This window comes from Hyperoodon ampullatus, assembly GCF_949752795.1.
Source record: "Hyperoodon ampullatus genome assembly, chromosome: 7".
NCBI classification, from domain to species: Eukaryota; Metazoa; Chordata; class Mammalia; order Artiodactyla; family Ziphiidae; genus Hyperoodon; species Hyperoodon ampullatus.
In genome coordinates, this window is record NC_136920.1 from 107,091,007 (window position 1) to 107,106,361 (window position 15,355).

At 36.9% G+C, this 15,355-nt stretch overlaps 1 protein-coding gene across 3 annotated transcripts in view; it reads right to left on the bottom strand.

Annotated features, from left to right (window-relative positions):
• The window catches only part of CWF19L2 (CWF19 like cell cycle control factor 2), a gene marked incomplete at its 3' end in the record, with an annotated part of 168,843 nt that extends 160,683 nt beyond the window's left edge, over positions 1–8,160 (bottom strand). For 2 of the 3 annotated variants that reach the window (XM_079708103.1, XM_079708102.1), the window contains exons 1-3: positions 8,045–8,160; positions 6,403–6,513; positions 5,524–5,646 (exon numbers count right to left, since the gene is read on the bottom strand). In XM_079708103.1, the coding sequence (XP_079564229.1) occupies positions 5,524–5,646; positions 6,403–6,513; positions 8,045–8,137 (327 nt within the window). In that variant the 5' untranslated portion in view covers positions 8,138–8,160. The remainder of the gene's footprint in view (positions 1–5,523; positions 5,647–6,402; positions 6,514–8,044) is intronic. The other variant, XM_079708104.1, reaches the window with a different exon arrangement.
• Positions 8,161–15,355: the final 7,195 nt, after the last annotated feature.

Consider the following 15,355-nt stretch of genomic DNA (forward strand, 5'->3'; position numbering starts at 1 on the left):
AAGACTTCAAAATACATGAGGCAAAAACTGACAAAACTGAAAGAAGAAAAAGACAAATCCACAACACAGAGATTTTACTGCTGCTCTCTCAGTAACTGACAGAAGAGGAAAACAGAAAATCAGTAAGAATACAGATGACTTAACACTATGAATAAATTTTCCCATGTTGACATTCACAGAACACTACAACTAACAACAGCTGAATATACATTCACTTCAATTCCATAAGGAATTTTCACCAAGATAGAGCATAGGCTAGGCCATAAAATTAGTCTATATGATTTATTTTTAAACTAAATTATACAGAGTATGTTTTATGACAACAAGAGAATTAAATTTGAAGTCAAAAACAAAAACAAAACTGGTTAAATCCACAAATACCTGGAAAAATTTAAACTCATATATAGTCTGTAAGTTAAAAAAAAAAGTAACAAAATCAATTAGAAAATATTTTGAAAAGATGACAATGAAAACATAACACATCAAAATTAGTTAGATGGAGATACAACAGCGCTAGGAGAAAAAATTGTAGATTAAATACTCATTAGAAAATAAGAAAGATTTAGAATCAAAGACCTACAGACCCACTTCAGGAAGCTAGAAAAAGAAGAGCAAATTAAATACAAAATAGGTAATAGCAAAGAAACAGTAAAAAGACAGTGGAAATCAATAAAATAGAAAATACACAACTAGAAAATTAATGAACCTAAAAGGCAATTCTTTGAAAAGATTAATAAAATTGATAAACCTAAAACTATTCTAACCAAGGAAACAAAGAGAAAATAGAAATAGCCAAAATCAGGAATGAAAGAGGGGACATAACTACAGACTCAAAAGACATTAAAAGGACAATAAAGGAATATTACAATATTATGACAATAAATTCAACAATTTAGATGAAATAAACAAATTCCTTGCAAACCTTAATTCCAAAACTAACTCAAGAATAAAGAGAAAACATTTAATACAGATATTAAAGAAATTAAATTTGTGCTTTAAGCATCCCACAAAGAAAACTCCAGGCCCAAACAGTTTGACTAGTGAGTTTTAACAATCCTTTAAGGAAGAAATCACACCAATCCTGCACAAAGTCTTCTACAAATGGAAGAACAGGGAATACTTCCTAATTCATACGTGAGGCCAGTATTACCCTTACAACAAAACCCAATACCCCTCATAAACACAGATGCAAAAATTCTCAACTAATTGTGAGCAAATCACATCAGAAAAAAAATATATAAAATAAAATGTACTTGTAAGTATATATAAAATATTTTATAATTAAATAAACAAAAATAACCAAATAGAGTGTATCCCAGAAATTCAGGTTGCTGTAACGTTCAAAAATCAACCAATGTAATTCTCCATATTAACAGAATAAAAGAGAAAAATCATGATTATATAAACAGATGCAGAAAAAGTATTTGACAAAATCCAATGCTATTCAAGACACCAACTCTTAGAAAAAAATAAAAATAGAGGAGAATTTACTCAGTCTAAAAGGGCATACATGAAAAGTCCACAGCTAACATCATGCTTAAAGGTGAAAGATAAATGCTTTCCACTTAAGATAAAGAACAGGTAAGGATGTCCACTCTCACCACTTCTATTCAACACTATATTGAAGGCCTAGCAAGTGAAACAAAATAACAAAAAATTAACAAATGGGATAAAACGCCTAGAGATCGGAAAGAAAAAAAAGTGTCTTTATTCACACATAACATAATCATGTACATAACATAATCATGTACTAAGAAATCAACCAAAAAAAACTAACACTAGTACCTGTGAATTTAGCAAGGTGACAAGATACAAGGTAAATATACAAAAATCCACTGTAAACGTATGTGCTAGCTGCAAATACACAAAAAATAAAATTTATTTTAATTCCATTTCCAACAGCACCCCAAGAAAATAAAATATAAAAAATATAACAAAAGATGATAGTAAGACCTCTACACTGTAAATTCCAGAACACTGTGAGAGAGATTAGAGAAGACTTAAAGAGATGGAGAGATATACCACATGCATGATGGGTTGGAAGACTCTCTATTTTAAGATATTAATTCTTCCAAAGTTGACCTATTGATGCAAAACAATTCCAATCAAAATATCAGTACATACTTTTGTTGAAAGTGATAGGCTGATTCTAAAATTTATTTTAAAAATGCAAAGAATTTAGAGTAGCAAACAATTTTCAAAAAGAACAAAATCACAGAACTTACACTACCTTATGCCAAGACTTACCCTAAAATTGCAGTAATTATGACCGTTTATTTACCGGCCAAGGAGAGACATGCAAGCCAAGGGAACAGAACAGAGTCTAGAAATTAACCCACAAATATATATGCTCAATTGTATTTAAAACAAAGGAGCCTAAGTAATTCAACAGAGAAAGGTTAGCCTTCTCAACAAATGATTTTGGAACAAGTGGAAATCCATTTGAAAAAACTGAACTTTGACACTTACTACATACCATAAGCAAAAATTAACTCAAAATGAATCGCTGATAAACGAAAAAGCCAAAGCTACAAAACTTCTTGAAAAAAACACAGGAGAAGATCTTCACAACCTTGAGATGTGCAAAACTTAGGACACCAAAAGCAGTAACTATGAAAAATTAATGATAAAAGAAAATAATTAATAAATTGGACTTCATAAAAGAACACAGAATGGCCAATAAACACTTAAAGTAATGCTCTACATCACTGGTGTTCAGGGAAATATCACATGAAATATTACTACACATAGTAGGATGGCCAAAAAAGTACAAAGGCTGAAAATTCCAAGTGCTTGCAAAGATGTAGAATAACTGGAATTCTCATATACTGCTGGTAGGAGTGTAAAATGGTCCAAACACTTTGGAAAACTATGGCATTTTTCCAAGAGAAAAACATGTCCACCAAATGACTTGTACACAAACATTCACAGTAGCTTTATTCAAACTAGCGCAAACTAAAAAACCACCCAAATGACTTTGAACAGATAAGACAGATAAGCAAATTATGGTATATTCATACACTGGAATATAGCAATAAAGAGAAAGGAAATACTGATACATGCAATTACATGAGTTGCAAAAACATTATGTAAAGCCAAAGAAGCCCAACACAAAAAGGATCATATTACAGTTGACCCTTGAACAATGTGGGGGTTAGGGGTGCTGATCCTCCGTGCAGTGGAAAATCCACATGTAACTTTACAGTTGGCCATCCGTATCTATGGTTCCACATCCACAGATTCAACCAACCAACTGTAGATCGTGCAGTACTACAGTACATATTTCTCGAAAAAGATCCACGTACAAATGGACCTGTGCAGTCCAAACCAGTGTTGTTCAAGAGTCAACCATATATGAATATTCATATGAAATTCTAGAACAGCTAAAATTAACCTATAGTGTGCTAAACAGATCTATGCCTGCCCAATCCCAGAGTGGAGGAGGAGGGAGGGTGAGGAGGAATTGATTGCAAAGAGCCACTAAGAACTTTATGGGGAATGGAAATGCTATCTTAACTGACAGCGTTAAAAAGGTATATTCATTAAATAGTACAATTAATATAGGATTATTTTATTATATATAAATTATACCTCAGTAAAGCTTATTTTAAAAGTTAAAAGAAAAAAAAAAGAGACCTTGACAGTCAAGATATGCTTTCCAGCCTCACATGGATCCTCAATGGTTCCCAGCAATTCATTTGCTTCTTTTATTACCTAAGCAAAGTTGTTTCAAATCTATACTATTTCCTCAATCCCTCCATCCTACTTCTACTCCCAAGTTGTCATCTCAGATGATGATTTTACCTTCTACTTCACAAAGGAAACAGAGAACATCAAGCAGAAACACCATCAATAATCTGCTCCCCTTATTTACCTGCTACCTCGTCCTTATTTATCTGTATTTGTACACATCTTTACTACTTCCCTCTGGCTCAGAAGAGAAGGTGATCCTACTTCCCATCTAAGCTTACCCTTTCCCCTGGAAGCTTGCTCACCCAAACTTAGCATTCTCCTCAGTAATATTTATCCCTCTCTTCCTAAAATCATTTTCTCAAAAAGACCTCCCAACCAACCTGATTCCCCTAGCTATCATTCTGTCTTTCCTACCCTTCACTGTCAGTATGTTTCTCTGTTCTTCTTCAGTCAACCTCAATGTGATGTGGGCACTGAGCATTCATTCAAACTGCTCTCTCTAAGGTATATGTTATACAACTTAATAGGTATGTATAAATGTACATGCTATATATTGCAACAAAAAGACTTACGTATGTTGCAGAGAAGAACAGCAATAGCAACAAGAACAACAAAGAACAGGACAGTGTGTCTCTAATAAAGGGAAGCAAGTGCCCTTAATCAAATGACATAAATGTTTAGTTGCCCTGGCAGATATATGCCCATGGGATGAGGATTCTTAACCTGTGATCCTTGTGTAAACTCCGGGGAGTTTTACAAACTCCGCTGAAATAAACAACTTTGTATATAAATTTCTTTTTGAAGAAAAGATCACTTCTATCAAATTCTCAATGGGGTCAGCAACTCAATCCCACAATTGTGGACAAAGTGCCTCTATCTTCTTTTCACATTAAGATTTTCTAACTCCCTTTGCACTGAGTTATATTCCAAAAAAAATTTTTTTCTATATAATATTCCTACCATTACAAAATATGCTGGATAGTCAATAAAACTATCCAGGTGTATTTCTCACTATGAATTAAGATACTGCGTTCTCAAATAAGATAGGCTTTCATGAGCCAATTATCATCTCAGGGTATACTGCCAAAATTTTAATTTCTGAAACTACAAGAAGGCCAGATTGTCAAACATGATGATTCAACTGAGAGTATAATCCTCTAAAGATCGTACCTATGAGTCCAATTATCCCTAAACATCTCTAGCTCATCACTCACTAGGCACAACATACCTTTCTCTTCCTGAAAATAAGCATGAGGGTTTGGCCTGCTTTCCTATCCTCTGTAAGTCCTCTCACCCCAGACCTGGCTAGAGACACAGCAGACCCAGCATTCTCTTCCTTTTTCTCCCAAAGATAAATATATAAATACAACCTATTTTAAAGACTTAAATGTTAATTTCTATGAAAAGCAAACAGAGGTAACAGACTCTGAAATATGTTGGCACTCTTTTCCCTTATTTTACAGTACTACTCTTTCCTGCTTCTCCTAATTTTCCAACTACTTCTACTTAATATCCTTTACTTTCTGTCTGGCTGCTCAGTATTGGTATTCTTCTTTCTTTTCAATTACCCTAGGCAATTCATCCATCCTAATGGCTTCAATGAGCAATGATTCTCGAAATGTATCTCTATCCTCTTACCTTTATCTATAACCTAAGATCCATATTTCTACCATTTCCTGGACATCTCCAAGTAGATGTCTCCCAGGCATTTTCATATCCTAACTAATAATATTATCTAAGTTCTCATATATATTTTAGGTTCCCATATGTTGTTCCTCTAAATACAATTTTCTCAAGTAGCTGCTTTGGTTAGTTTTAGTACATACTTACTGATGAACTATCAGTTGACTCGTTGTTTTTTTCACACTTTTGTTTCTTGCTCTTTTTTTTCTTCTCTTTTTTTACTTTTCTTGAATGCTTGTCTTTTTTCTTCTTTTTCTTCACAGAGTGTTCCTATAAATAATCATGTCGAAGAGGTAAGAATTTAGTTTAGCTTACTTTAAAAGGAAGTATTTTGAGGAAAAGAAAGCTCTATATTCCAAAAAACTTTAAATCTTTCATGAAAGGAGACAAGGAATATGACTAAATAAATAATTTCTTCTAAGAAACTTTACCATACTTCTACAATATATGCCACTACTAATAAATCATATAGCTAAAATTACTTAGAAAAATATGAGGGAAGTTTTATTTGTAGATACATTGACAGACAGATATAATCAAATAAACACATATATGCACAGACATGTGTGTGTGTATCTCCTTCAGTAGGCCCAAAACAATTTATAGAAGATTACCAGTCACATAAAATATAACAAGATAGCATAAACTGTGGGAAGAGAAAACAAGGATTGAGACAACCCCCCTAAAAAAAAAAAGAAAAAGAAACAAAAGCATGACATTAAGCTTAAAACACATAACTTTTTAGATCCATAAACTTGCCACAAGTGGGCTAGAAATTTGAAGCTAAGCTTTCTACCAGCCAACTCAACTAACAAAATCTTTCCAATGTCATTATGTCCAAAATATTAAAATATACTACTTTGGCCAGAGAGAGAAAATATTCAGTAATGCCAACTATGTGATATTTATTCTGTAACTTGCAAAAATAGTCTATAAAGTTACTCCTCCAATATTAACTTGAAAAAGTACAAAAAGGAAAAAAAAAAGACAGATAAGCTTACATCAAGTAAGCCTGTTAGTATTCACCTGTGAGATTTGTTCAACTCGCTCATTCACATCAGGTAGCATCCATGTTTCCTTACCCCGAAGTCGTTTAAGTTCTTTACGCCTTTCTTCCTTTTCAAAATTGGCTTTAGCCTAAAACAGTGAAAAAAGAAAAATTAACAATTGATCCACTTGCCTCTCACAAAAAAGCAAAACAAAAACTTCTCCCACTTTCATATAAGGCTTACCAGGAATTTACTTCTACCAAAGTGTAAGAAAGATTTAAACAAACAAACTCTCCTTCCACATTACCAATTACCAATCTCTAGTGAAATGAGCCACCAATCAAAGACAGAATCCGGGGACCTACTGTAGACCCTTTCCTCTCCCTAAGCTCCCTACCTCAAATATGACTTGAATCTCTTTTCCCTTCACTATCCCACTGATACTGCCTGATACTTTTGTAACTGTTTGGGGACTGACCTCCACACCTTCAGTCTGCAGTGCCCAAACCCCTCCACCAACACCCCCAAAATGCTTCAGGAAGAATCACCCTTCTAAAAACAAATGATTATATTGCTAATTTTTATTCATCTTTCAACAACAGTCAAATAAAGTAAGATCTTTCTAGGAAGTTGTTCCTGCCTTTTCATTCTCCCCCCAAATTTCAAAGCTGGGGTTGGTTCTTCTCAAACCTCTGTACGTAGCTCTACTATACAATTTATCACAAACCCTACTCTCTCCAAAAACTGCCTGAAATATCAGAGACAAGGATGAAGAATATTTATTATACACGTATATTACATATGCTGAAATCAGGGAACAACACCAACCTTTCACCTAAGACTTATTGCCCCCTCTTCCCCTGTAAATCTGGCTGTAGTCGCTACACCTTCTCCTTCCTGTCTCCTATACCGGCTCCTTCTCATCTGCATTTAAACTCGTTTTAAACTGTTCCAGCTTAAAACAAAAACCATCACTTGTTTCACCTTACATCGCTCTCCAACTACAACTTTTCCCCTTCATTGCCACACTTCTTACATCTTGTCAGATAATTCAACAGTACAGTTTACTTCCTGCATTCTTTATGTTACCTCTACCCCATCTCAATCTTAATGAGAAATAGAATGCTTCTCAACCATTTTCGAAGGGCTTAATTCTCTGGGTCTCTCGTCTCAATCCTTGTTGGCATCAGTAAGGATTTACAGTAAGCCAATAACTGATATCAATAGTTTAAAAGGAGAATGAAACGGTCTACTCTGACAAGGCTTACATGTGTTCCTGAAAACGGAAAATTTCATTTCAGATATAGCAAGAGCGAGGACTGAGGCTATAAAAAACGCAGAGAGAGTCGTTGTAAGTGGCGGAGTTCTTCGAAAGTGCGCAGCTCAGGTGATCAGGTGATAGAAATGTCAAGAATGGATGATTTAAAAGATAAGGAAATTCAGAGGAAATAAACAAGTCTTACTGAAAAGAGTATGAGCAACTGGAGCCTGCCAGAGCATCTAGGAGGCAGAAGATACCCAAGAATTTGCGGGCATTCCAAAGGGAGACATCTACCCCCACACAACCAGGTAAGGTGATACTGAGGCTGCGGGGAGGCAGGAGAACCAGAGGCCTGGCTCCCAGAAAGTCTCCACTCTCTCAATTCTAAATGGTTCCCGAAGCCCCCAAACTGAGGTACCTGTCGCAATACCTCGGTCCTGTCAATCCGGGTCTGTTCTTTACGCTCGTCGACGCTTCTCGCACTTTCAAATCCACCACCGGCAGCCGCCATAGTGGTTGTCGTAAAGTTGGGAAGCCGTCACAAAATCTCACTTTACGACTGTCGTAATTTACTAAACAAACCGGGACTTCCGACTAGGAGGAGGAGGGGCGCTGTCCACCAGCAGAGCATGCGCAGATCTGACTGTCGCTTACTCTTCGGGTGAGTTGTCTAACCCGTGGTTTTTAGAGAAAGCAGGAAGGTTTAGCCAGGGAGTTGCCCTCCTTCGTATATTGAGATTGCGCTGAGCAGGACTGGTGTCAGTGTACGTTTGTTACGCGTTTTGCAAGGTTCTGACGGCATTTTCAGCTATCAGCTATCTCCTCTTAAAATCTGCGCAGTAAGTTAGACACTCAGGGAGGCTAGATCCGCACCTCTCAAAGATTTTCACCAAAGCGCTCTTCCCGCCAAGGAGGTTCCCCTGTGCTGGAGGAATGGAACGAAGGAAGGCTGGCCAGAAAGGCAATGCAAGGTAGCAGGAGGGCAAAATTGCTTTGAAGAGTCAGTGTTTTGCTTTGGTGGACTTTTTTTAAGTACAGTATATGAAAAAGTCATGTGAATTTCGCATTGCACTTCATAATTTATACGTGCTTATTTAAAGTGTAACATTTTTTCTGACTGACATATTATTTGTTCATACTTATTCACTCAAGCATTTTTCATTACAGTGTGCAATTACCTATTTATTTGTGTGATTTGTTCCTGTTTTATGTTTGTGTCTGTGCTACAATAAAAATAGGAGTGAGGGGTTTTCTTCCTTCCCTCTCCTGAGAACAAGGAAAATAAAGGGAACAGTGAACAGGCTAGAGAAGAAACATAACCTGGCCTGAAAGAGTTAATCACCCCTTATTTTATTTTAACTGTTACTAATCTGTAGGGTCTGTAACTAGATTTGTACTTCACAAAGCTAACCTGTCACTCCCTAACTTTGTGTAAATTACATCCTCCTCCTGGTGTTTACATTTACTATGCTCCCTTGTAAGAAATCACCCCCTGTAGCTTTTGCGCTTCAGAAAGGTCACCGGCCTATAAACCAGAGACAAAAGGACCCAATTACCAGGCTGCCTAATGCCAGCTATGACTGTTCTGAAAAAATGCAAGGAGGAAAAGAATGCAAGGGGGGCACAGTTCTTGAGGTGCTAACCTGCCATGTCTTCCCTTCTGCCTGGCAGAGGAATAAATCCATCTCTCTTATACTCCAAAATCTCTGTCTCTGTATTCTGTTCAGCATCGGTGCACAGAAAGTCAAGGTTTTTGGCAACATCTCCCAAACATAAAACTTTAAGTTCCATGAAGAATAAGACATTCTAAAGTATTAATCAAGTGCTTTGGGACTACAAAACACCAAGCTTATATATAATCACAAAGATAAAGAAGAAGGTTGGAGAACAATAACAAACTAGATACTTTTAAAACATTAAATATAGTTAACATAAACCAGATTGAAGTATGTAGACTAAAAAATTATTCACAGCCTAAAAGCTGAGAGTTATGTTTTATTTGGTGGGAATTTTTAGGACTTCAAGCCTGGGAGGCAGCATCTCAAGTAACCCTGAGAGAAGTGCTCCGAGGAGGCGAAGCGGGGAGCCAGGATATATAGGAGTTTTGCAACAAGGGGCAGGTAGTCTGAAAGTCAAAAGATTATTAATTAAAGAAAACCACATATGTCAAGTTAAGTAATTTAATGCTTTCCTATATATGGGAAGATGCAAGAGTCTGGGCTCACTGAAATCGTTGCTTTGATATGCACCTCAGCTATCTAGGGCCCATATCTTATGTTTTCATATCCTGTTTCCTCAGGGCTCTCCATGGGGAGTGGCTATAGTCTGATGGCTGCTAGATGGCAGGTATTCTTTTCCTTCCTGAGTTCCCTCAGGGTTCAGCAGCTCATCATAGGCTGTGGCTGTAATCACTGATGACTGTGACATCCTTTGTTTACTGATATGGCAGGCAATATTCCATTTATCAGGTAAATATGCTTCATTTTAAGGTTTCATAAAACTGAATTTGTGTTTCCAAGAAGTTTTCCCAGGAGTTTCTATTTCACCTATCTGTGAAAATCTTAACTTCAAACATGCAGTGTTTACTTGTTTGATATTCAAAATAGATGTATTCATTGCGTTTTTGTTACAGAAAAGTGAATTTTAATTTATGAATTAACCTTGAAATATTGAACCCACTGTGACTTTGAGACAGGCTGGGACCTGGGACACTTTGCTGCAGTGTTTGCACCTGGACAAACGTCTCCTCCAGCAACAAAATACAAAGAAACTACATGGGACTAAAAATAACTGTGTGCATGCACAGTTGGGGCAAATTATGGACAACAAGATACAAAAAGGCTAAAACCCAACTGCCACTTCTGAAGAGCCAGGAACAAAATCAGGAGGCAAAAGTAGGGTACCAGTAGCAAAAGCAGGGTAATGAGCATGACCCCTGTACACAATACCCCCAAAGGGGTGGGCAAACCACCTAACCCACCTCTCTGGCCCGACCCCTGGACCCACCCCTACCCTCACCCCATAGATGGAAACAGCTTGCCCGAGACTCAGCAAGCAAACATGGGAATCTGTTCCTTCTTTTTGCCCCCTCCTGCCGCAGGAGCCCCAATAAAGCCTTGCCTGAATTTGTCTGGCCTTTTATCAATTTCTATTAATTAAAGAAGGCCAAGAACCCTGGTCAGTAACAGACTTTGTGGCACCCAGTGTGGGGCAGTTGTCCCCTTCCTGGGAGAGAATCTGGGCACCTCTGGGACCACTGAATGCAGCTTTCCCATGGGTGTCAAGCGGCCACCTGAACCTCTTGTTTGGGCCTCACCAAGTTTGGTAAGTCTGCCTTCCTGGCCCCTGAGGACTTCAGCACCCTCACTCAGGCAACGCTTCCCCTCTCCCTTCTGTCCCTTTCCCTCTCCTCATATCTCTCTACTTCTCCTTTCTCTGTCCTATCCATCCAAGAGAGTGGACGTCAGGCAACTACAGCATCACTCCTCTCGGAAATGAGACAGGCTGGGACCTGGGACCTGGGACACTTTGCTGCAGTGCTTGCAGCTGGACAAATACCTCCTCGAGCAACCAGATAAATAAAGGGGTGGGCAAACCACCCAAACCACCTCTCCGGCCCAACCCCTGGACCCACCCCTACCTTCACCCCACATAAGGAACCAGCTTGCCTCCCTCCTCAGTGAGCAAGTAAGAGAAACTGTTACTTGTTTTTGCCTCCTCCTGCTGCAGCAGGAGCCCTAAAAAATCCTTGTCTGAATTTCTTGTCTAGCCTCATCAATATCTATTGATTAAGGAAGGCCAAGAACCGTCTTTGTTAACAACTTGACTGATTTTTGTCATAATTAACCCAAATATCACTCTACTCTTTCAGATTCTCTTGGGATTCAGAAAAGCATCTGTGTACCCCTTGCATCAATTGTGGGGTCAAAAAATTGGTGATAATAGCAGAAAAATGCAAAATTATATAACAGAAACTTTTAAATCCTATTTAAGGCACAGAAGAGACTAGAACAAATGAAGAGGCATACCATGTGCTTGAAGAAGGCTCAACATCATAAAGAAATCAGTTGCCTATAAATTACTTTGTGAATACAATAACCAATAAAATTACCAACAAAAAATGCTGGCATCAGGGAGGGGAACTAGACAGGTTGATATAGAAAAATAAGGTAAAGTAAGTTGTTTTTACTAGTTTGCCTTTGGCCACATCAATAGAAATCCATGGTTTAATCAAACAAAGTGTAATGTAATAAGGAGCCTAAAGCTCCAGGAACCATGTTGTTTCTCCTTTTCTGCTTTGTAACACTTAGTATGTAACTTAAGTCTTTATAGTCACAAGGAACAGGGAACACAGAAAGGCTTCCATGCCCAAGAGCCCCACAGAGTCCTGCTTGGTTTCAGGGGTGAGAGCTATTTAGCAGTATCTTTGGGATAAAAAATTTGAGGCAAATATGGCAAAATAGTGTTAAACTAGTTGTTGGTGACACACCTGGCATTATTTCATGAAATCAGCAAAAACTACAAATAAAGGCTCCCAGGCCCAATCATCCCTGCCCCAGGATTGCTTATATTCATTTACAGCATATCACTGAATTTAGTACAGCACAGTTCAGACTCTGGATCTAGGCTATGTGGTTCAAATATGGAGTCCACTGTATAATGGTGGTATAATCTTTATTTAGTAAGTTGCTTAACATCTCAGTACCTTATTTTTCCCACCAGTATACTGGGGATAATAGGACTTACCCTATAAGGTTATGAGGATTGAAGAGCTTGATACATGTGAAGCACTTACCAAGGAAGACAGGTATTCTACTATAAACACTCTCAGACAAAGAATATTAATTGGAGATATGTCCAAAGACTTCTGCCAATCCCAAATTCACAAACACTGATGGCATACTTTCCCCATAAAATGAAATAATTATTAGCTCTCTTCACATCCCTTTTAATATGATCTAGTACTAGGAGATGGAATTGTTTTCAGGCATATTTTTGATCAAAGATGTATGTATGTATATACATGTATGTATAAATCTGTTTAGTTGTTCAAGTTCAGATGGTAGTCCTTCAGCCAGTGAGGCTGTTTAGTTACCCAAATCTAATTAGTTTCTGAGGTTCAGATACTTAGTAGTAAGGATGGTGAATATTTTAATTGAAAAACATATCCAAATCTATTCAATTCCTGAGTTTGAATAGCAAGGGGTATGTGAATATGTCTATGTGCATACGTACACACATAGATCCATTTTTAAAAATCAATCCATCAGAGTTCCTATGCAGGAAACTATTAACAGAAACCATTTTTTTTTTGCCAGAGCTGAATTATGTTTACTGTACAAAGAAACTAAAACTGTCAAAAATGAGCTCAGGAATAGTGCTAGTGTGGATGGCAGCAAAAGGTAGTGTTGATATGGTGAATGCATCTATAGTTAGACCTCCTATACCACTCTGCAAAAAAATGTATTTCCTGTGTCCCTTTTGTTCTCAGGAAGCTACTTGAGGATATGATCCACACAAATGAAGGAGTAAATCTAAGACAGACATGAGATATAGGAAATGGGAAATCAGGGAATCCAATATAGGGGAGACACAAGCAATTCCTAGGATGATGGTGAAAAGAGATTCCAGGATGACAGCTGTGCACCAGTCACAGAAGGTAAAAAGTCCAGACTGGACAAAACAGATTATTGCTCCAGGAGCAATTTCTTCAAGATGGATGAAACTGATAAAACAACTGGTATGTCTGAACATAGAGTTTTGGATTTAATTAGCAGTAAGTATATAGAAACCTATGTAAACAAAATAAATTATTAAGTCTAGGAAATAAAAATGCAGTACAGGGTAAGAATAACACATCACTTAGCTGTACAGTGTTACATAATCTTAATGATGTAAACATTCTTAATCACAGTCAATAATGTAAACACTGAATTACAGATGCTGGGAAAGGGGGAGCAGGAAGGGAAAGTGCAATGGTTGGGAAGCAGAAGAACAAAGCTTTATATCAGGAATTAAATACCTCAAACTGAAAGCAAGTAAAAGCAATATAAGCATGCTACCTGAAGATATGGTAATAAATAACAACAAAATAAAACCAGTGAAACAGCTTGCTCTGGGGACAGGAAATAGGAGAGGAAGGTCAAGGGAGTGGTATTTTTCATTTAGAAAAAGAATTTTTTATAGATCTCTTTGATTCTAAACTATGTAAGTCCATTTGACTCTATGTGAAACTTTAAGAAATAACAGAACCCCCCACCCCTGCCCCCCAGAAATCTAGCATGGTACCTGGCTCATAAAAATTCAATAATGTTAATTATTTTATTATTATAATGACAAGAAAGATGACAATTTTTCATATCACCATTACACTCATGCTAGGAATAACAATGCTTCCTCTACTATAAATGCTATTTGATATTTTTAAAACATGTTATTTACTATGCTTGGAATATCTGGGCATGCTTAATGAAATAAAAAATTACAAAACATTCCAAATTTTTTTTTTTTACTTAAGCAAAGTATCTAATTTTATACAATTTACACACAACTTTTAACCAATGAAACTATTTCACTTCTTGACATTCAACAATTATAAGACTTTAACTCCCCAAGACATGCACTACAACCACAGAATAGATTCTGTCATCAATATGATGGTCTTGGCATCTTATATATAATGTTTCCACTTTAAATTAAGTCCTATTTACCAAAATAGAAACAGGCAAAGATAATGAACAGGAAGTTTATAAAAAAAGAATACTAACAGCAAATAACAACACTGACATACCAACCTCATTTGTAATGAAAGAAACACAAATTTAAAAAATAAGATACCATTTTCACCTATTTTGGCATAGATTAATTTTTTTTAAAAAAAGATCCTATCTACAGATGACCAGAGAGTATGTAGGCAGGGGGTGAGAGAGTGGTCACACATATAACAATAACTAGAAGTATAAGTTGTACAGCCTTTTTAGAGAACGATTTGGCAATACTTATAGAGGCTCTAAAAATGTTTATTTAATTCCTTTGAACCAATCATTATCATTCCATTTCTAGAAATTTACTTTCTTAAGGACATAATTAAACATGTACCTCAAAATGTGGTTACAAGGATATTCAATGAATCACTGCTTATAGTAAAAACTGCAGACATTCAAAATGTCTAACACAGAAGAAAGAATGAGTAAGTTGTGGCACACCTCCATTATGGCAGACAGGGGGGCTTCCCCTAGGTGTCATTCCCCCAGACTTTGCCTTAGCTTCTTCGTTACCCAACCCAAAAGTGTCAGAGTTCAACTTTCTCAGTGACCTGATCTGAGTCAACAGAAACTTTGGGGAAATTTTCTGGGGGCTCTTGAGAAGAAAATCTTCCTCACTGACAAAACTGAGATGTGAGAGGAAACACAGCCTTTCCTGCCTTTTAGATGTAATTTTTATGAAGATGTGAAGCTGGAAGTTACAGCAGCAGCTCTTACAACCACGAAGGAGACAAGCCTAAGGCAAAACCAATAAGCTGAGGCTGAGGCAAAAAAAAGTGTCCTTAATGACACCTCTGAACTGTTTATGTGAGACAATAAATGTCCTTGGTTACTGAAGTCGATTATATTTGAACATTATTACCTCTGGTCAATAGCATCCTGATAGAAGCCGTACAACATAATACTTTAGAGCCACTAAAAGTTACGCTACAGCAGTATATTTATGAACAGTAGATGTACAGTTC